The 22,677-nt window shown below is 38.1% G+C and overlaps 1 protein-coding gene across 1 annotated transcript in view; it reads left to right on the top strand.

Moving 5' to 3' along the window:
* The first annotated feature begins 1,766 nt into the window (after positions 1–1,766).
* LOC133624356 (neuronal pentraxin-1-like) overlaps positions 1,767–22,677 on the top strand; it is a 21,444-nt gene continuing 533 nt past the window's right edge. Inside the window, exons 1-5 of the mRNA XM_061987846.1 lie at positions 1,767–2,276; positions 3,406–3,613; positions 12,703–12,941; positions 18,936–19,115; positions 22,225–22,677. The exon at positions 22,225–22,677 is cut by the window's right edge and continues 533 nt beyond it. Of these exons, the coding sequence (XP_061843830.1) occupies positions 1,863–2,276; positions 3,406–3,613; positions 12,703–12,941; positions 18,936–19,115; positions 22,225–22,446 (1,263 nt within the window). The 5' untranslated portion in view covers positions 1,767–1,862 and the 3' untranslated portion in view covers positions 22,447–22,677. The remainder of the gene's footprint in view (positions 2,277–3,405; positions 3,614–12,702; positions 12,942–18,935; positions 19,116–22,224) is intronic.

The following is a 22,677-nucleotide window of genomic DNA, read 5'->3' as shown; positions in this document are numbered from 1 at the left end:
CAGAAAAATCATTTCCCTTGTCAAGAAAAAGCCCTTCACAACAGTTGGCCAGATGAAGAAAAGTCTCCAGGAGGTACGTGTATCTGTGTCCAAGTCAACAATTAAGAGAAGACTTCACCAGAGGAAATACAGAGGGTTCATCACAAGGTGTAAACCATCGGTGAGCCTCAAAAACAGGAAGGCCAGATTAGAGTTTGCCAAGAAACATCTAAAAGAGCCTGTGCAGTTCTGGAACAACATCTTATGGACAGATGAGACCAAGATCAACTTGTAGCAGAATGATGGAAAGAGAAGAGTATGGAGGAGGGAAGGAACTGCTCAAGATCCAAAGCATACCACCTCATCAGTGAAGCATGGTGGTGGTAGTGGCATGCATGGCTGCCAGTGGATCTTGATCTCTTATATTTATTGATGATGTGACAGCTGACAAAAGCAGCAGAATGAATTCTGAAGTGTTTGGGGCAATATTATCTGCTCATATTCAGCCAAATGCTTCAAAAGTCATTGGACGGCGCTTCACAATGCAGATGGTCAATAACCCCAAGCATACTGCGAAAGCAACCAAATAGTTTTTTAAGGCAAAGAAGTGGAATGTCCTGCAATGGCCAAGTCAATCACCTGACCTGAATCCAATTGAGCATGAATTTCACTTGCTGAAGACAAAACTGAAGGGAAAATGCCCAAAGAACAAGCAGGAAGTGAAGACAGCTGCAGCAGAGGCCTGGCAAAGCATCACAAGGGACCAAACCCTGCGTCTGGTGATGTCTATGTGTTCCACACTTCAGGCTGTCATTGACTGCAAAGGATTTGCAACAAAGTATTAAAAAATGACAATTTTATTTATGATTATATTAGTTTGTCCAATTACTTTTGGTCCCTTAAAAAGTGGATGGGTTGCAATTCCTACACCGTTCACCTGATTTGGATGTAAATACCCTCAAATTAAAGGTCAAAGTCTGCACTTAAAGCAGATCTTGATTGTTTCATTTCAAATCCATTGTGGTGTTGTACAGTGCTGGAATACTGAAAATTGTGTCAATGTCCAAATATTTATGGACCTAACTGTATATATACTATATACATATATACATATATATATACATATATACATATATATATATATATATATATATATATATATACATACATATATATATATATATATATATATACTATATAAATATATATACTATATATATATATATATATATGTATATATATACACACACACACACACACATATATATATATGTATGTATATATATATATATATATATACACATATATATATATGTACATATATATATATATATATATATATATATATACACATACACACACATACATATATATATATATATATATATATATATGTTTTTTTGTGTAATAATACCGTATATTTAGAATGTGCCCCGGGATGTTAAGAAAAATGAGTTGCGGGCCACAAATTGCCCCGGAGATGCACTTTGAACACCCCCGCTTTAAGTCATTCACCCGAAAAATGTCACTTTTTTCATACACAGTCCAGCCTTATCTCTCCACATGACCCCACGGTGATATCTGCACGTTGTCCACATTACTGATTCATTCCCAGCACTCCCACACGGAGTGTACGTGATTATTTTTTACGAGTCTTTTGTTGGAGAGGCATGTGGAGCAAACACGCGGGTGTTGCACATCAATCCGCGGCGTGGGTGTGTGCTCCACGCAGCGTGCACGACTTGAAAGAAGGGGCTGGACCAGCGGAGCTGCAGTGAATGGAGTTGCGTCATGTTCGCTATATAAAGCACGGCTGCGCGTCCCGGCTCCAGTGGACAGTTCCGTGGTGCTGAACCTCACGTCGCCAACAAGAGCGTGGAATCATGGACGGACTCGCGTGGAAAGTCCTTCTGCTTCTTTGCCTGACCGCCGCCGGGACCTGGGCGCAAGACTTGGGACAGACGCAGTTTATTTGCACGTCGGTGCCCAAAGACGTGGACTTGTGCGCGGCCTCCATGCAGAGCAGCGGGCCGGCGGAGGACCTGAAGTCGACGGTCCTGCAGCTGCGGGAGACCGTGCTGCAGCAGAAGGAGACCATCATCAACCAGAAGGAGACCATCAGGGAGCTCACGTCCAAGTTGACCCGCTGTGAGAGTCAGAGCTTCCCGGCGGGACCCGGCGGGAGGCGGCCGGGCTCCAAGAACACGATGGGGGATTTATCCCGGGGTACTGCGGAGACCCTGGCCCAGCTGGGACACACTTTACAGACTCTCAAACAGAGACTGGAGAACCTCGAGGTAGGCAACTTACAGAATAACATCAAATATAGCCTTTCTTTTGGCGGTAAACCTGAGCCACGCGTGGAACTTTTTTTTTCTTTCTTTTAAAAAAAAAACTTTATATATTTCTTTATTATAGGAACCCCTGCACAATGCAACAATATATGGTCGTATAAAATATTAAATTAATAAGATGCAATTGAAAAAAAAATAAAGAAAATAATAATATAGTCACCACAAATATATTATAATTAATACATTAAAAAGAAGAGTGATTTATTAACAATATAGATTCAAGAAATTCAATTAAAAAAACTGTTTATTATATTAAAAGAAGAAAATATGTAGTCATATGTTATAAATAGAATAATAGTAGGCATTTTGTAATAATTGTTGTAAATATATATATATATATATATATATATATATATATATATATATATATATATATATATATATATATATATATATATATATATATATATATATATATATATATATATATAAATAAAATCATTATTAAGGTTAAAGTCAGTGCAGTTGCAAAGTGTATAAAAGAAGAACATATGTAGTATGTTATAAATACAATAATTATAGGCATTTTGTAATAATTGTTGTAAATGTTGTTTTATTATATATATATATATATATATATATATATACACATACATACATAAATACATACATATACTGTATATATTTATATACATACCATACATACATACCATACATACATACCATACATACATACATACATATGTACATACATACATACATACGTACATACATACATACATACATACATACATATGTACATACATACATACATAGATACATACATACATACATACATAGATACATACATACATGCATACATACATACATATATATTATTAAGGTTAAAGTCAGTGCAGTTGCAAAGTGTATAAAATAACACTTTAATGGCTTTAAGCAGTACAAATGCTATTTGGAGATACAGGACATGCGATACAGTGCATCTATTATATTGGATAACATGGTGAGAGTGCAGATACGGGAAAGCGGTGCAGTAATTTGACGCAGAGCGTAAACATCCGCTGATTTCAAAGTAGACTTCCAGCAGATTCACTCTTCCTCATCTAAGCTTCCTTCCCGCTGTGCGCTGCAGCACTACAGCCGGGGGAATAACACCGTGCAGGCCAACAGCCTAAAGGATTTGCTCCAGAACAAGATAGACGACATGGAGAAGCAGGTTCTGTCCCGGGTCAACACGCTGGAGGAGTCCAAGAGCGGCTCCAGGAATGACAGCGAACAGCGGAACCGTGTGGAGTCTACGCTCACCTCACTGCACCACCGCATCACAGACCTGGAGAAAGGTGCGTTGGCGCGGAGTTTGAGTTGGTTTTGTTGCTCAAGGGCGCAGCGTCCTCCAGAAACAAAATATTTGATGAACTCTCGTGGGCTCGGATGTGTTTGCTGCTGCACCGCCTTGAGAGGGAGAGCAGCTGCATTGCTTTGCATAACTTAAGACTTACACGCTGATTTTCCATGTTTAACTTGCAGGTAAATGCTCAATTTCTAATAGTCCGTGACTTATTGTTAAGATACAGGAAAAGTAACAAAACCGTATCACATTATGGAATATCACAAACATACTTACAAAAAGTCAACTTTTAGTATGACGCTAGAACCCACTGAAAACTTTACAGGTCTAAACTTTTGAATTTTCAACATTATGAGTCCAAGAAAATCAACAGTACTTAGTAATAGGCGTCAAATAGGATGTTCTGAGAGGCTTGGAGGGCCACATTAGTTGCATCAGCAGGTTGCAGCAGCGAGAGTACAGTCACAGAAAGGCCTACCGTATTTTCCTGGACCATAGGGCGCATCGGATGATAAGGCGCACTGCCGATGAGTGTGTCTAGTCAGGTCTATTTTCATACAAAAGGCGCACCGGATTATAAGACGCATTAAATGGGTCATATTATAATTTGTTCTTTCTAAATGTAAAACACTTCCTTGTGGTCTACATAACATGTGATGGTGGTTCTTTGGTCAAAATGTTGCATAGATAATTTTTTACAGACCATCTTATTTACGTGGCTCACCTTCGACAGCGTCTTCTCCCCGTCATCTTTGTTGTAGCGGTGTAGCGTGCAAGGACGGGGGTGGAAGAAGTGTCAAAAGATGGCGCTGACTGTTTTAATGACATTCAGACTTTACTTCAATCAATAACGGAGCAGCATCTCCTCATCCGTGGCTCACTAGTGCAACAACGACGCCGGAAATGTGTCCCAGGAAAAAACGTTCGACCAGAACTCTCTAATAGCTAAAGTTCCTTGGGTGAATAATATAAACTCACTACACCGGTATATTTTAACGCTTTCATGGTGAGTTTACTGACAGATATAAGTAAGAACTTTACACTACTTTATATTAGAAATGGCAACAGCAGAGGATGAATGTCCCATAACAAGAAGATAGAGAAAAAGAAGAAGCTAATCGACTACAAAGGCGGACGCACGCAAATTTTCAGTACTTATGCAGATCCCAAATACAGATCAGCGGGTACCAGAAGGTAAGAAAAGTTGCTTTTGCATAATATTGCGAAACAAAACACCAGATAATATGTCTTACCTTATACACACACCATAATAATACTCCTATGTTGAAGCACAGTACAATCCATCAAGCGGTGCGGCTTCATAGCTTACCAAAATCGTACTAAAACATTTTGATAGATTTTTGAGCGCTGTGTGTAATGTTCTATATTTTCAATGGAACATATAACATTTTGGTGTTGTTTACTTGAGTCATATTGCAGTCTACATGTATCCCTTATGTATCTCAAAATGTGCACTTAATTCTTACCATACTTACTGTCAGTCAAACATTTAAAAAATGTTCCTGTATGACATTCTGACCACCAAATTGCATTTGTATCCAAATATTGGGGTATTTACTCCAGCAAATTTCATTCGTGCCAGCAAATAATAACCTGTGATTAATCATGATTAATCACACTTCAAGAATGATTTTGATTTCAAAAATGAATCACAGCCCTACGCCGTAATCATGGTGACCTCGTTGTAGTTTTATACACAAAATGTACAAACTTCCAAATATATTGCCAATCTTAGTAAATGTAGTAATTTGTCATTTAAGCTATGTTGAGCTACTAAATTGAATTAGTTGTTTTTTGGCAGACAACTGAAAGTTGTCCTGGTCGGCATCTTTGGCCTCCGATCCAGATACGATTCGTGTCCAGATTCGATAACCAAATAAAATAGCTCCGAGGTCGGTAAGCACAACCAAAATTATTCCGTACATTAGGCGGGTTATAAGGCGCACTGTCGACTTTTGAGAAAATGAAAGGATTTTAAGTGTGCTTTATAGTCCGAAAAATACGGTACGTTTTGCAGAAATTTGACAAACTTTTTCACTCGTCGAGTTTTTGGCTGTTCAGTTTCTTCTTAGAATACAGCAATTTGGACAAGAAGTTGTGAAACGCTACACATGTGCGTTCAAAGGTTCCCCTGTTAAGGTTTTATCTTCATACTGAAATTTCACCCGAAAGCTGTATGTTCCTAACTTTTTGTACGTCGTGTATAACGTTTAAGCATAGCTGCAGTGGAATCGACCGCAACTGGACTGTTCGGATTGTTGAAGACGTTCAATTAATCAGTTCATGCTCACAGGCTTAGTAGATAGGACAGCTCTTGTCTGAGAGCGTGGTGCTGTATCCAAAGTATTTATCCTCTGCTCAATTAGATAATACAGTGGTTCTCAAACTGTCTTCGCCAAGTACCACAATAATGACCAATATTAGGCCTAAGTATTCATTAAAAACAAGGCAGAGTATGTTTAATATTTGTGTCCACTGTAACATTGCACACACAGACATCATCAACAATGATGCTTTATATACAGAACTACTAGATGGAGCCAGCGAAGCTTGGATGTCACTGAGATAATTTATATACTGTATATACAGTACAGGCCAAAAGTTTGGACACACCTTCTCATTCAATGGGTTTTCTTTATTTTCATGACTATTGTAGATTGTCACTGAAGGCATCAAAACTATGAATGAACACATGTGGAGTTATGTACTTAAAAAACAAAGGTGAAATAACTGAAAACATGTTTTATATTCTATTTTTTTCAAAATAGCCACCCTTTGCTCTGATTACTGCTTTGCACACTCTTGGCATTCTCTCGATGAGCTTCAAGAGGTATGGTTTTCACTTCACAGGTGTGCTTAAACCTCATCGAGAAAATGCCAAGAGTGTGCAAAGCAGTAATCAGAGCAAAAGGTGGCTATTTTGAAGAAACTAGAATATAAAACATGTTTTTTTTAGTTATTTCACCTTTTTTTGTTAAGTACATAACTCCACATATGTTCATTCATAGTTTTGATGCCTTCAGTGACAATCTACAATGTAAATAGTCATGAAAATGAAGACAAAGCATTGAATGAGAAGGCGTGTCCAAACCTTTGGCCTGTACTGTATGACTTTAGTTTTTAGTTAGTGGAGCTCCAAATATGACATGGTCATTTATAATCCGGCATCTGCAGGTGTGAAGTGATTGTTTTGTGTCAATGTTGAATTACATTTTTAAGTTGTTTCCTTGTCCAGCGATGATACGTTCCAGCAACATATCAAGATAGAGTGTGTCGTGGCTATGGGATATGTAGCCTATAAGAGATTTATGAATCTAATTTATAACACCATCTCACAGGGTGTTGTTGATGTTAAATATTGCAACATACAGCAAGAAAGCACAAATTCATTCCACAAGGAAGTTTTCTAAAAAAAAAAAAATGCTCAGATGTAAGCAAATATAGAATCAGAAAAGTCAACAAATCATAAACAGGCAGCTTGTGTTTTTGACTGGGCTCAAGAATAACCATCTGAACACAGCAGCCAACTTTCTCCGCATTTTTTGGTTTGTTTTGACAACTTTTTGATGGACTATTTAAGGAACTCTGAACTAACTTTCACCCAAATCCCTGTGGGAACCATTTCCACAGAAGAGAACAGTGCATGTATGCGACATTTTCACACTGCTTTCATTTGATTTCTTGCTATAAAAAAATATGCTTGTTGGCCCACCATGTTTGTAACTAAGTACAAATACTTAAATGTATGTGCCTTGTTATTGCACTTAGGACCAACTTTTACTTGTATTTTGCTACATATTTTTGAAAAAAAAAAGCAAATGATTGTTTTACTTCGATACAACAATGGTATTTCTTTTCAATTTGAAAGGTCCTAAGAGCCTACCGTACCACGTGGATCAATCTAAAGCAGTGTTTTTCAACCTTTTTTGAGCCAAGACACATTTTCTGCGTTGAAAAAATGCGGAGGCACCCCACTAGCAGAAACCATTAAAAAACGAAACTCAGTTGACTTTAAAGCATAACCAAGCATGCATCACTATAGCTCTTGTCTCAAAGTAGGTGTACTGTCACCACCTATCACATCACACCCTGACTTATTTGGAGTTGTTTGCTGTTTTCCTGTGTGTAGTGTTTTACTTCTTGTCTTGCGCTCCCATTTTGGTGGCTTTTTCTCTTTTTTTGGTATTTTCCTGTAGCAGTTTCATGTCTTCCTTTGAGCGATATTTCCCGCATCTACTTTGTTTTAGCAATCAAGAATATTTCAGTTGTCTTTATCCTTCTTTGTGCCATTGTTGATTGTCATGTCATGTTCGGATGTACTTTGTGGACACCGTCTTTGCTCCACAGTAAGTCTTTGCTGTCGTCCAGCATTCTGTTTTTGTTTACTTTGTAGCTAGTTCAGTTTTAGTTTCGTTCCCTAAGCTTCAATGCCTTTTCTTAGGGGCACTCACCTTTTGTTTATTTTTGGTTTAAGCATTAGATACCTTTTTACCTGCACACTGCCTCCCACTGTTTCCGACATCATTGGGGCGGCATGGCGTAGTGGGTAGAGCAACCGTGCCAGAAACCTGAGGGTTGCAGGTTCGCTCCCCGCCTCTTACCATCCAAAAAAAAATCGCTGCCGTTGTGTCCTTGGGCGGGACACTTCACCCTTTGCCCCCGGTGCCACTCACACTGGTGAATTGAATGATGAATGATAGGTGGTGGTCGGAGGGGCCGTTGGCGCAAATTGCAGCCACGCTTCCGTCAGTCTACCCCAGGGCAGCTGTGGCTATGAAAGTAGCTTACCACCACCAGGTGTGAATGATGGGTTCTCATGTAAAGCGACTTTGGGTACTTAGAAAAGCGCTATATAAATCCCAGTTATTATTATTATTATCTACAAAGCAATTAGCTACCGGCTGCCACCTACTGATATGGAAGAGTATTACACGGCTACTCTGCCGAGCTCTAGACAACACAGACACTCAACAACAACACATCATTTGCAGACTATAATTACTGGTTTGCAAAAAATATTTTTAACCCAAATAGGTGAAATTAGATCATCTCCCACGGCACACCAGACTGTATCTCCCGGCACACTCGTGTGCCGCGGCACAGTGGTTGAAAAACACTGATCTAAAGAAGGCATATGATTGGTTCTTTGTGTGAAGCACCGATATCGACAGGAAGTTACAGCCTGGCTTCTCGCATTTCCCAGTTCCCATAGGTCAGGGACCATAATGTAAACTTCAGCATTGATCTGATACCACAGCCACGTCACATGCAACTACAAGGCCGGATCAATACATAGAGTATAGTGTCAGTACTAAACAAAAGCAAAAACTACCATTGGTTCTCATTTAAATCTTCCCATGTCCAACAACGTAATCCTTGAGTTTGTACACACTATAAGAACACCAACAATAAAACAACAAAAACAACAGATATTTGTGAACATCTTCATAGAACAGAACTGAAAAATATCAATCTAATCATGCTAATCAATATTTGGATTGATACGTCCAACCCATGTTAGCATTTTACACAGTCAAAGGCAGTAAAAGGCTTTAATTACATTACATTTTAATCAAATACATACTTTTCCACAAGTACCGTATTTTCCGGACTATAAGGCACACTCAAAATCATTTTTTTTCTTCTCAAAACTCGACAGTGCGCCTTATAACCCGGTGCGCCTAATGTACGGAATAATTCTGGTTTTGCTTACCGACCTCGAAGCTATTTTATGTGGTCCATGGTGTAATGATAAGTGTGACCAGTAGATGGCAGTCACACATAAGAGATACGTGTAGACTGCAATATGACTCAAGTAAACAACACCAACATTTTATATGTTCCATTGAAAATATAGAACATTACACACCGCACTCAACAATCTATCAACATTTTTTAGTACGACTTTGGTAAGCTATGAAGCCGCACCGCTTGATGGATTGTACTGTGCTTCAACATAGGAGTATTATTATGCTGTGTGTATAAGGTAAGACATATTATCTGGCGTTTTGTTTCACAATATGATGCAAAAGCTACTTTTCTTACCTTCTGGTGCCTGCTGGTCTGTATTTGGGATCTGCATAAGTCCTGAAAATTTGCGCAAGTCCGCCTTTGTAGTCCGTGGCGACCCTGTAGTCGATAAGCTTCAAGCTTCTTCTTTTTCTCTATCTTCTTGTTATGGGACATTCATCCTCCGCTGTTGCCATTTCTAACATAAAGTAGTGTAAAGTTCTTACTTATATCTGTCAGTAAACTCGCCATGAAAGTGCTAAAACATACTGGTGTAGTGAGTTTACATTATTCACCCAAGGAACTTTAGTTATTAGAGAGTTCCGGTCGGACGTTTTTTCACGGGACACATTTCCGGCAGATGAGGAGACACTGCTCCGTTATTGATTGAAGTAAAGTCTGAATGTCACTAAAACAGTTAGCTCCATCTTTTGACACTTTTCCCACTCCCGTCCTTGCACGCTACACCGCTACAACAAAGATGACAGACAGAAGACGCTATGGAAGGTGAGACACGTAAATAAGACTGCCCACAAAACGGCGCATCCTGAAGCGACTGTCAAAAAGTGGCTTGAAGATGATCTGTAAAACATCATCTATGCAACATTTTGACCAAAGAACCACCATCACATGTTATGTAGACCACAAGGAAGTGTTTTACATTTAGAAAAAAAAAAAAAAATGACTCCTTTAATGCGCCCTATAATCCGGTGCGCTTTATATATGAAAAAAGATCAAAAATAGACCATTCATTGGCAGTGCGCCTTATAATCCGGTGAGCCCTATGGTCCGGAAAATAGTGTATGACTTTTGCGTACTTTAAACAAAACAAGTACTCAGTTAATAATGACTCGTGTCGGGGTATCAAACAATTGTTGACATCATCATGGCAGTAGAGTACGGGTGTCAAAGTCGTTTTCAGTGACGGCCACATTGCAGTTATGTTTTGTCACTGTGAATAATATATGAATATAAATGTATAAGGATTCACTCATGATATTATTATATACAGTTCAGGCCAAACATTTTGACACACTTTCTTATTTCAATGTGTTTTCTTTATTTTCATGACTATTTACATTGTAGATTGTCACTGAAGGCATCAAAACTATGACACCTGTGAAGTGAAAACCATTTCAGGTGAAGCTCACCGAGAGAATGCCAAGAGTGTGCAAAGCAGTAATCAGAGCAAAGGGTGGCTATTTTGAAGAAACTACAATATAAAACATGTTTTCAGTTATTTCACCTTTTTTTGTTAAGTACATAACTCCACATGTGTTCATTCATAGTTTTGATGCCTTCAGTGACAATCTACAATGTAAATAGTCATGAAAATAAAGAACACTCATTGAATGAGAAGGTGTGTCCAAAACTTTTGGCCTGTACTGTACATTACATCATTTTTTATGTACTCGGTAAAAAAAAAAAATCGTCGGAATTTTATTGTAGAATTGATTGTGTTTTTTACAGCATATTAAAGTAAATGGAAAAATGGTACCATTGTTTTTTATGTTAAAATTCTGGCGACAGAGAAGCCAGTTTTTTACAGTAAAATCTATGACTATTGTTTTTTTTATAGTGAATTACTGTAAATACAAAAGCGGTACCATGTTTTTTTTAATGGTAGAAATCTGCAGACTGAGCAGTTTTTTATTTATTTTTACTGTAAAATCTATTGTCATTTTTATAATTGACAATTTATTGGATAACTTGCTCGAAAATCATAAGTCAATCAGATATTTGTTTTTATTTTTACAAAAAGAGTTTGTAATGTCTAATAATATAACACATTATCAGGAAACACGAAATTGATAGTTCATTATTACTAGAGATGTCCGATAAATGCGTTAAAATATAATATAGGAAATTATCGGTATCGTTTTTTTTTTTTTATAATCGGTATCGTTTTTTTAATTTTATTTTTTTATTAAATCAACATAAAAAACACAAGATACACTTACAATTAGTGCACCAACCCAAAAAACCTTCCTCCCCCATTTACACTCATTCACACAAAAGGGTTGTTTCTTTCTGTTATTAATATTCTGGTTCCTACATTATATATCAATATATATCAATACAGTCTGCAAGGGATACAGTCCGTAAGCACACATGATTGTGCGTGCTGCTGGTCTACTAATAGTACTAACCTTTAACAGTTAATTTTACTCATTTTCATTAATTACTAGTTTCTACTTAACTGTTTTTATATTGTTTTACTTTCTTTTTTATTCAAGAAAATGTTTTTAATTTATTTATCTTATTTTATTATTATTTTTTAAAAGTACCTTATCTTCACCATACCTGGTTGTCCAAATTAGGCATAATAATGTGTTAATTCCACGACTGTATATATCGGTTGATATCAGTATCGGTAATTAAAGAGTTGGACAATACCGGAATATCGGATATCGGCAAAAAGCCATTATCGGATATCCCTAATTATTATTAAAGATTGTAACGAATTTCCAACCTAAATTCACACAAATGTAACTAAAATCACCAAAAATTATTCCCGGGCGCGGCCACCGCTGCTGCTCACTGCTCGCCTCGCCTCCCAGGGGGTAATCAAGGGTGATGGGTCAAATGCAGAGAATAATTTTGCCACACCTAGTGTGTGTGTGACAATCATTGGTACTTTAACTTTAACTTAATTATACATTATTAACATAAAAAAATAAATAAAAACATTATTATTACAGATTCCTACATTCATTTTATTAAAAAAAAAAAAAAAGTTTGTAATTATGATATTTGTTACATTATTAGATAATATTGAATGAAAATATATGCAGTAAGTCAGAAAGTATTTTATTGACACACATTATTTCCTTGAGTTTGACAGTTGTGTAGTAATGGGAGCCAAACACAAATCCTAGAAATACCGAAACTACTCTGCATTTATGTGTGTATCTGTAAGAAAGTAGGTTGGTAAAATATTCTTCATTATTAGCACAATGTTGCTCAACTAAATACACCCATGCAAACAATAATAGCATCCAGAGTGCACAGAAGCTGAATGTGACACCCTGATATTCCTCTCCTCCCCAGGCAAAGACAGACCGGCTGATAAGTTTCAGCTGACCTTCCCCCTGAGAACCAACTACATGTACGCCAAAGCCAAGCGGAGCCTGCCTGAGATGTACTCTCTCACCGTGTGTCTATGGATCAAATCCAACGCCTCGCCTGGTGTAGGAACACCTTTCTCTTACGCCGTCCCTGGGCAGGCCAACGAGCTGGTGCTGATCGAATGGGGAAACAACCCAATGGAGTTTCTCATTAATGACAAGGTATGTCAGCTTTTTCACTTGCACGTCTCAATGGGTTGTAAAGTTTGGGAGATGCAGAGGGTTGGATTGTAAATAAATACATGTAGCTATTCGGGATTAGGATTTTATGCTGCCAATAACAATCATCCAGGACTGAGATTGGCCAAGACCAATTGGATACTGATTATTACCGTATTTTTCAGACCATTGACTATAAGGCGCACTGCCGATGAGCGGGTCTATTCAGGTCTATTTTCATACAAAAGGCGCACCGGATTATAGGGCGCATTAAAGGGGTCATATTATGATTTGTTTCTAAATGTAAAACACTTCCTTGTGGTCTACATCAGTGTTTTTCAACCACTAGTGTGCCGTGAGATACAGTCTGGTGTGCCGTGGGAGATTATCTAATTTCACCTATTTGGGTTAAAAATATTTTTGGCAAACCGGTAATTATAGTGTGCAAATGATGTGTTGTTGTTGAGTGTCGCTGCTGTCTAGAGCTCGGCAGAGTAATCGTGTAATACTCTTCCATATCAGTAGGTGGCAGCCGGTAGCTAATTGCTTTGTAGATGTCGGAAACAGCGGGAGGCAGTGTAGAGGTAAAAAAGTATCTAATGCTTAAACCAAAAATAAACAAAAAGGTGTGTGCCCCTAAGAAAAGGCATTGAAGCTGAGGGAAGGCTATGCAGAACGAGACTAAAACTGAACTGGCTGCAAAGTAAACAAAAAAAGAATGCTGGACGACAGCAAAGACTTACTGTGGAGCAAAGACGGCGTCCGCAAAGTACATCCGAACATGACATGACAATCTACAATGTCCCCACAAAGAAGGATAAAAACAACTGAAATATTCTTGATAGCTAAAACAAAATAGATGTGGGAAATATCGCTCAAAGGAAGACATGAAACTGCTACAGGAAAATATCAAAAAAAAGAGAAAAAGCCACCAAAATAGGAGCGCAAGACCAGAACTAAAACACTACACACAGGAAAACCGCAAAAAAGTCCAAATAAGTCAGGGTGTGATGTGACAGGTGGTGACAGTACACCTACTTTGAGACAAGAGCTATATTGATGCATGATTGGTTATGCTTTAAAGTCATAACCAACAATTGCAACGACAACTTTTTACTGTCAACTGATTTCAAATTTTTACTAATTTCTGCTGGTGATGTGCCTCCAGGATTTTTCAACGCAAAAAAAGGGCCTTGGCTCAAAAACGGTTGAAAAACACTGCTCTACATAACATGTGATGGTGGTTCTTTGATCAAAATGTTGCATAGATGATGTTTTACAGATCATCTTTAAGACACTTGCTGACAATTTGCTTCAGGATGCACCATTTTGTGGGCGGTCTTATTCACGTGGCTCACCTTCGACAGCGTCTTCTCCCCGTCATCTTTGTTGTAGCGGTGTGGCGTGCAAGGACGGGAGTGGAAGAAGTGTCAAAAGATGGCGCTAACTGTTTTAATGACATTCAGACTTTACTTCAATCAATAACGGAGCAACATCTCCTCATCCGTGGCTCACTAGTGCAACAACAACACCGGGAATGTGTCCCAGGAAAAAACGTTCAACCGGAACTCTCTAATAACTAAAGTTCCTTGGGTGAATAATTTAAACTCACTACACCGGTATGTTTTAGCACTTTGATAGCTAGTTTACTGACAGATATAAGTAAGAACTTTACACTACTTTATATTAGAAATGGCAACAGCGGAGGATGAATGTCCCATAACAAGAAGATAGAGAAAAAGAAGAAGCTAATCGATTGCGGTGTCGTCACGGACTACAATGGCGAAAGCGCTCAAATTTTCAGGACTTATGCAGATCTCAAATACACATCAGTAGGTACCAAAAGGTAAGAAAAGTTGGTTTTGCATCATATTGCGAAACAAAACCCCAGATAATATGTCTACTAATAGGTGCCACTTTGCGGTCCTTATACACACACCATACACACACTAAAAAATGCTGGGTTGTTTTGATAACCCAATTTATGAGTTGCTAGTGTTGGGTTAAACTTTGGAGTTATTTTATGAAGAGCAATCAATTTTTTGAGTTATAAGGGTATTATTTTAACTCAATTTCTGGGTTTTCAAAATTAGGAACCAAGTTGAAGTTGTTTTTCAACAAGTAACGCATTTTTGGGTAAAAGGCTTTTTATTAATTAATAAGTTACTTTTTTCTTGAAGGGAATTTTAATATTAATTAATTTAATTAACATTATTTACAATAACCCAACATTACATTATCATAACTAAACTTTTTAGTTAAATAATTCAACGCAAAAGTTGGATTGGGTTAAAATTAACCCAAAATGTTGAGTTAAAATAACTCAAATAAGGAGTTTGTCCTTTTCTGAATCAGCAGTTGGGTTAAAATTGAATTTTTTTATTATTATTAATATTGCGAAACAAAAAGTCCAGATAACGTCTGCGAAAAAGTGCCATTTTGCGGTCCTTATACACACACACCATAATAATAATCGTATATTGAAGCACAGTACAATCCATCAAGCGGTGCGGCTTCATAGCTTACCAAAGTCGTACAAAAAACATTTTGACTGATTTTTGAGTGCCGTGTGTAATGTTCTATATTTTCAATGGAACATTTAAAGTTTTGTTGTTGTTTACTGGCGTCATCTTGCAGTCTACACGTATCTCTTATGTGTGACTGCCATCTACTGGTCACACATATACACCATGTACCAAATAAAATAGCTTTGAGGTCGGTAAGCACAACCAGAATCATCCCGTACATTAGGCACACCGGGTTTATAAGGCGCACTGTTGAGTTTTTAAAAAAAGAAAGGATTTTAAGTGCACCTTATAGTCCGAAAAATACGGTACATGTAGATTACAAGCTAGTTCCTTCTTCTATTTTCTTACATACAATCGTTTGAGAAAAAAACAATTGTACACAATAACGTCTGTAAACAAAGACAAAAACTACAATCTACTAGTCATTTAAAACCTTTGGTTTTTGCAACACGTTTCCTTTAAGACTTCTTAAAGTTTACTAAGCACTTATATCTTGGTGTTGTTTAAAACCAGCTTAGCAGTTATCTTAGCTGTTATTATTATTAGCATGCCTGCTCTTGGTTTGCGCTCCAAGTGTAACATATTTATGCTCGTCCTCCAATGATAATGTTACTTATTAATCTGCACCTTATTGCTCTTTTATCCTGCACTACGACGAGCAATCGCAACAAAATTCCGTTCTTATCTGTACTGTAAAGTTCAAATTTGAATGACAATAAAGGAAGTCTAAGTCTAATATTTAAGATGCTAAAAAAATGCTGTTTATTTGCCCTAATCGATGTGATTATTATTATCTAAGGGGAGCGGCTCCACACTGTGTATGGAGATACACAGTGTGATTGGCATTAAAAGGCATTAATCGTCTTAATGGCTATTAATCCATAAGTTTTCACTGACCGGTGACCGATTGGCACATCTTTAATAGATTAATAGAACAGCCATTTGCTTGCCAACCTGCATACATACGCATAACATGCTGTTCATGACATTGATTGGCTGTGTAAGTACACTTGTGCAGCTTAAAGCAGGGTTCTTAACCTTTGTGACCTCAGAGCCCAACTTTTCCACGACGACACTTCCACTCAAATATTAACACTGAATTAGTAATCTTACTCTTGATTTAAATTGTATTCAATAATTATATCTAACCTACGAACAGTTTAACAGGATAAACCTTGTCAAATGATATGAAACCTTGTGTTAATCACAAAGACTAATATCAAGGCTTAGTTAAGGCCGATTCTAAAAATAATTAATTAAATACACTGAAAAAAAAAGGGCCTAGTAAAAACTGATGAAAAAGGTATTTACATGCAATTACGCAGTGCTAAAATAAATACATTCTAACTCCCAAGTCTCAAAGTCAAGGCCCGTGGCCAAGATTCGGCCCGCGAATGAATGATCTATGGCCCCTGGGATGATATTTGGTTAGTATTAGAACAGGCCCACAGGCCACAGCCACCTGTTGCTGTTTTACACGCACCAATACTCCATCAGTGTTGGCGCTAGGAATTTTCAAAATGGTATGTAAATTTTTTGGGTACCACTTTTTCGTAACCATTTTGAAAACAAAAGATACATGTATGCATTATCCTGTTATATCTCACATTCTATATTGTGTTTTGGAAAAAGGTTGTCATAAACGTTAATTCATTAAAAAAAAAAAAATACAAAAGAAAACACATTTCTTTCTTCTTTCCTTCATAGATCTAAACTTTACCGCTGACGGTATTTTTTAAAATATTTTTATTGTAATATTTTCAGAATGTGTTTGTTCTATTTTTGGCCAAAGTAAGACAAAGAAAAGAATCTGAAGTTGTCTTTATTTTTTAGTTTTAATGCTATGATTTTAATAATCCGGTCCGCCTGTGCACAGATTTTCCTCCATGTGGCCCCTGAGCTAAAATGAGTTTGACACCCCTGGTCTAAGTGAATTAATACTAAACAATTATCTTTCTTTCTTAAATAAACTGTCAACAAAATTAAACGGATTGAAAAATGAAAATGAAAACACAGCTTCAACACTTTAGTTATAATTTTTGCGCTTAAGAAAATTCTCTATGACGTTAGCTCCAGACTCCTTCCGATTGATATTGTGATTACTGCCACAAGTGGTGGAAAATTGTACTACAACTGAGCACCTCAGCGACCCATGCAAACCACAGTTGGCAGATATTTCTTGGCGGCCCTGTAGGGAGCGCCTGTGGCCCAACAATGGTTAAGAAACACTGGCTTAGAGGGAACATTGCCATCAAGTATGATATATTGAACACCAAAGAGCATGCATGAAACAAAACAGCATCTAAGTCAGTGTTATCAGTGTTGTCCACATTTCAAATTGTTTTTGGAAACTGTGGACGTTGTATCCTCTGGACCAAAGAGGAAAAGAACAACCTGGATTGTTCTAGGCGCAAAGTTGAAAAGCCAGCATCTGTGATGGTATGGGGGTGTATTAGTGCCCAAGTCATGGGTAACTTACACATCTGTGAAGGCACTATTAATGCTGAAAGGTACATACAGGTTTTGGAGCAACATACTGTATGTTGCCATCCAAGCAACGTTATCATGGACGCCCCTGCTTATTTCAGCAAGACAATGCCAAGCCACGTGTTACAACAGCGTGGCTTCATAGTAAAAGAGTGCGGATACTAGACTGGCCTGCCTGTAATCCAGACCTGTCTCTCATTGAAAATGTGTGGCGCAATATGAAGCCTAAAATACCACAACGGAGACCCCGGACTGTTGAACAACTTAAGCTGTACATCAAGCAAGAATGGGAAATAATTCCACCTGAGGAGCTTCAAAAATGTGTCTCCTCAGTTCCCAAACGTTTACTGAGTGTTGTTAAAAGGAAAGGCCATGTAACACAGTGGTAAAAATGCCCCTGTGCGGACTTTTTTGCAATGTTTTGCTGCCATTAGATTTTAAGTTAATGATTATTTGTACAAAAAAAATAAGTTTCTCAGTTGGAACATTAAATATCTTGTCTTTGCAGTCTATTCAATTGAATATAAGTTGAAAGGATTTGCAAACCATTGTTTTTATTTAAGAATGACACAACGTGCCAACTTCACTGGTTTTGGGTTTTGTACTATTGAATGTGTTTCGCTCCAACCATTGTGTGTAATAAAAGAGAATGAGGAACGAGTTTTAAGTCTGTTTTGATATTATTATCTCCATATTTTAAAGATAAACCGACAGTCTAAACCAAATCAAGGAGCGACCAAAATTTGGTCCCAACCCACTGTACAATATGAATGTAGAGAGCAAACGTTATCGTACACAGTTGGGGTTCTGGATATCAGGGAGCCTAAGCAGGATTTGGCCCGGTAGTCCATGTTTGATTGTCAGACTTGTACCCTAATGTACGTGGGGCTCTAAGCAGCTGCGTGGCCCCTGGTTGTACATCATAAATGAGACTAATAGTACCTTTAAGTCTCAGCCTGACTCTCAAATGTGTCTTGTCCAGGTTGCAAAGCTGCCGTTCCTCATCAATGACGGCAAATGGCATCACCTCTGCATCACGTGGACAACCCGAGATGGAATGTGGGAGGCCTTCCAGGACGGAGTGATGAGGGGAAACGGGGAAAATCTGGCACCGTATCATCCCATCAAACCAGAGGGGGTGCTGGTCCTTGGACAGGAGCAGGTACAGTACATCTTTTGTACATACACAAACTGTATTTAATGCAACCCATGACAGTTAAATGTGTGTGTGTGTGAGGGTTAGGGGGTATTGTGCTCCTAATCCATGCACTGACACAAACATTTACGGAATGTATTTAGCAGTGGCGGGCCCTGCGTTTCTCACCTAGGCCAGGGGTCGGCAACCCAAAATGTTGAAAGAGCCACATTAAAAAAAATCTGTCTGGAGCCGCAAAAAATTAAAAGCCTTATATATGAAGGCAACACATGATGTAAATGTCCATATTAGTTATATTAGCCTACTATCAAAATGACTTTAAAAGCCTTATATAAGTGTTATAATGAAGGCAACACATGATGTAAGTGTCTATATTAGCTATATTAGCCTACTATCAAAGGCTGACGGAAATCTTTGTTGACAGAAATATTTAAATTTGTATTCTACACATTTTTGCAACATTGGAAATCATTAGTAAAATGGAGGCTTCTCACAGGATGAGATAACTTCTGGAAATTACTGTCTTAGAATGGCCAAATGTATAGATGTGTGTGTCCAAGTTAAAGGAAACGTCAGGCTGTTTTCTTCTAATGGATTTATTTACAATCTTTGGCAAGCTGGGTAACGTTTGCTGTGGTCTGGAACAACATGGCACACAAACAACTATGAGAAATGCAGCCAATACTACATACAGATAAAGTGTCATGAGACATGCAAATATAAATTATATACACAAAGGATATAAGTCAAGGAAATTAAATGAGCTCAAATGTACCAACAAATGAGGCATAATGATGCAATATGTACAGACAGCTAGCCTAAATAGCATGTTAGCGTCGATTAGCTAGCAGTCATGGATTGACCAAATATGCCTGATTAGCACTCCAGCAAATCAGTAAAATCAAGAAAGCTCACCTTTGTGCATTCACGCACAGCATAAAACGTTTGGTGGACAAAATGAGACAAAGAAGGAGTGGCACAGAGGCCACATCCCACCTCCCCGGATTGTCAATAACCAAATATAAATAGTCAAATGTATTTCTAATGTATAAACTTGTTCTTGTGCTATCCGAACTCACTTTGTTCTCTGCTCGCTGTACATATCCTACACCAAGTCAGACCTACACTGTTTCAATGCCCATTTCTCTGATGATGCAATTGCTGATGACTGAAGTGCTGATATCAACAAAACCCTCCTCATCCCACCCCCCGGATTGTAAATAATTTAAATAATTCAATGTATATACTCTGATTAACTTGTGTGATGACTGTATTATGATGATAGTATATATTTGTACCATGAACTGATTTACATGGACCCCGACTTAAAACAAGTTGAAAAACTTATTGGAGTGTTACCATTTAGTGGTCAATTGTACGGAATATGTACTGAACTGCGCAATCTACTAATAAAAGTTTCAATCAATCAATCAATCAATCAATCATAAAACACGTCTTCTGTGGCAGCGTCGGAGAAAGTTGTACAAACCCTGTTTCCATATGAGTTGAGAAATTGTGTTAGATGTAAATATAAACGGAATACAATGATTTGCAAATTATTTTCAACCCATATTCAGTTGAATATGCTACAAAGACAACATATTTGATGTTCAAACTGATAAACATTTTTTTTTTCGCAAATAATCATTAACTTTAGAATTTGATGCCAGCAACACGTGACAAAGAAGTTGGGAAAGGTGGCAATAAATACTGATAAAGTTGAGGAATGCTCATCAAACACTTATTTGGAACATCCCACAGGTGAACAGGCAAATTGGGAACAGGTGACAAGCGACATCAGTGTGTAGGGGATATCACCACATGGGCTCAGGAACACTTCAGAAACCCACTGTCAGTAACTGCAGTTGGTCGCTACATCTGTAAGTGCAAGTTAAAACTCTCCTATGCAAGGCGAAAACCGTTTATTAACAACACCCAGAAACGCCGTCGGCTTCGCTGGGCCTGAGCTCATCTAAGATGGACTGATACAAAGTGGAAAAGTGTTCTGTGGTCTGAAGAGTCCACATTTCAAACTGTTTTTGGAAACTGTGTACGTCGTGTCCCCTGGACCAAAGAGGAAAACAACTATCTGGATTGTTATAGGCGCAAAGTGGAAAAGCCAGCATCTGTGATTGTATGGGGGTGCATTAGTGCCCAAGACATGGGTAACTTACACATCTGTGAAGGCACCATTAATGCTGAAAGGTACATACAGGTTTTGGAGCAACATATGTTGTCATCCAAGCAACGTTACCATGGACGCCCCTGCTTATTTCAGCAAGACAATGCCAAGCCACGTGTTACATCAACGTGACTTCATAGTAAAAGGAGTGCGGGTACTAGACTGACCTGCCTTAAAAAATGTGTCTCCTCAGTTCCCAAACGTTTACTGAGTGTTGTTAAAAGGAAAGGCCATGTAACACAGTGGTGAACATGCCTTTTCCCAACTACTTTGGCATGTGTTGCAGCCATGAAATTCTAAGTTAATTATTATTTGCAAAAAAAAATAAAGTTAATGAGTTTGAACATCAAATATGTTGTTTTTGTAGTGCATTCAACTGAATATGGGTTGAAAAGGATTTGCAAATCATTGTATTCTGTTTATATTTACATCTAACACAATTTCCCAACTCATATGGAAACGGGGTTTGTACATGTAAACAAACTACGATGAGTTCAAGGATCGCTGAAATTAGTAGGACAAAACAGTGCTTGCCAAATACTCTCATCAGTGACGCATGTTTAACATAAACAGTGGGATTTCTAACAATTAGGAAGGTTTGTGTCATTTTTGTTCTCCTACAGAAAATATATTAAAATAAAATAAAAATATATTTTTTCATCTTATTCCATTTTCACACATCTCTGAAAGAAGTCCAGGGAGCCACTAGGGTGGTGCTAATCAACATTTAGTTTTCCTTCTTTGTGAGTACCAGTGAGTTTTCTGTAGCTTTCTATGGCTGGTATAGCTCCGGTGCCACTTCCTGTTTTCTTAAGCAACCATTGTGTGTGTGTGGACAAGGATAAGGTTAGGTGGGATTTACCCTGGATAACCTTAGTGAACACACAGAAGCTTGTGTATAAACCTCTTTGTGTTTCTGTGCATCCTTCTCAGGACATACTGGGAGGAGGCTTTGATGCAACGCAGGCTTTCGTGGGCGAACTAGCGAACCTAAACATCTGGAACAGGAAGCTGTCCATCACCGAAATCTACAACTTGGCCACGTGCAACAGCAAAGCGCCGACCGGCAACGTGTTCTCTTGGACGGAGAGCAGCATCGAAATATTCGGCGGCGCCACCAAATGGTCGTTCGAGCCTTGTCGTTCAGCCAACTGAACTGAGAAGAAATTGGCCTCTGTGCGTTTTCTGAGCTTTTGTCGTTCTCGTCTTCATTTGATGTTTGTTTAGAGGCCAGTTGATCTTGACTTTAGTTGTAAAGCTTAACCTGGGATTTTTACCATTCCTAAGTATTTATGTGCCGAACAACAGAAAAAAACAAAACATTGAGTTCAATTGAAAGCACAAGTTCGTTCTTTGTTTTGGCTTCCTGTGTCTGGACAAGTCACC

This window comes from Nerophis lumbriciformis, linkage group LG27 (assembly GCF_033978685.3).
Source record: "Nerophis lumbriciformis linkage group LG27, RoL_Nlum_v2.1, whole genome shotgun sequence".
In the NCBI taxonomy this organism is placed as follows: domain Eukaryota; kingdom Metazoa; phylum Chordata; class Actinopteri; order Syngnathiformes; family Syngnathidae; genus Nerophis; species Nerophis lumbriciformis.
Note: the sequence above shows the minus strand (reverse complement) of the source record. Positions and strands in the feature narration are given on the sequence as shown.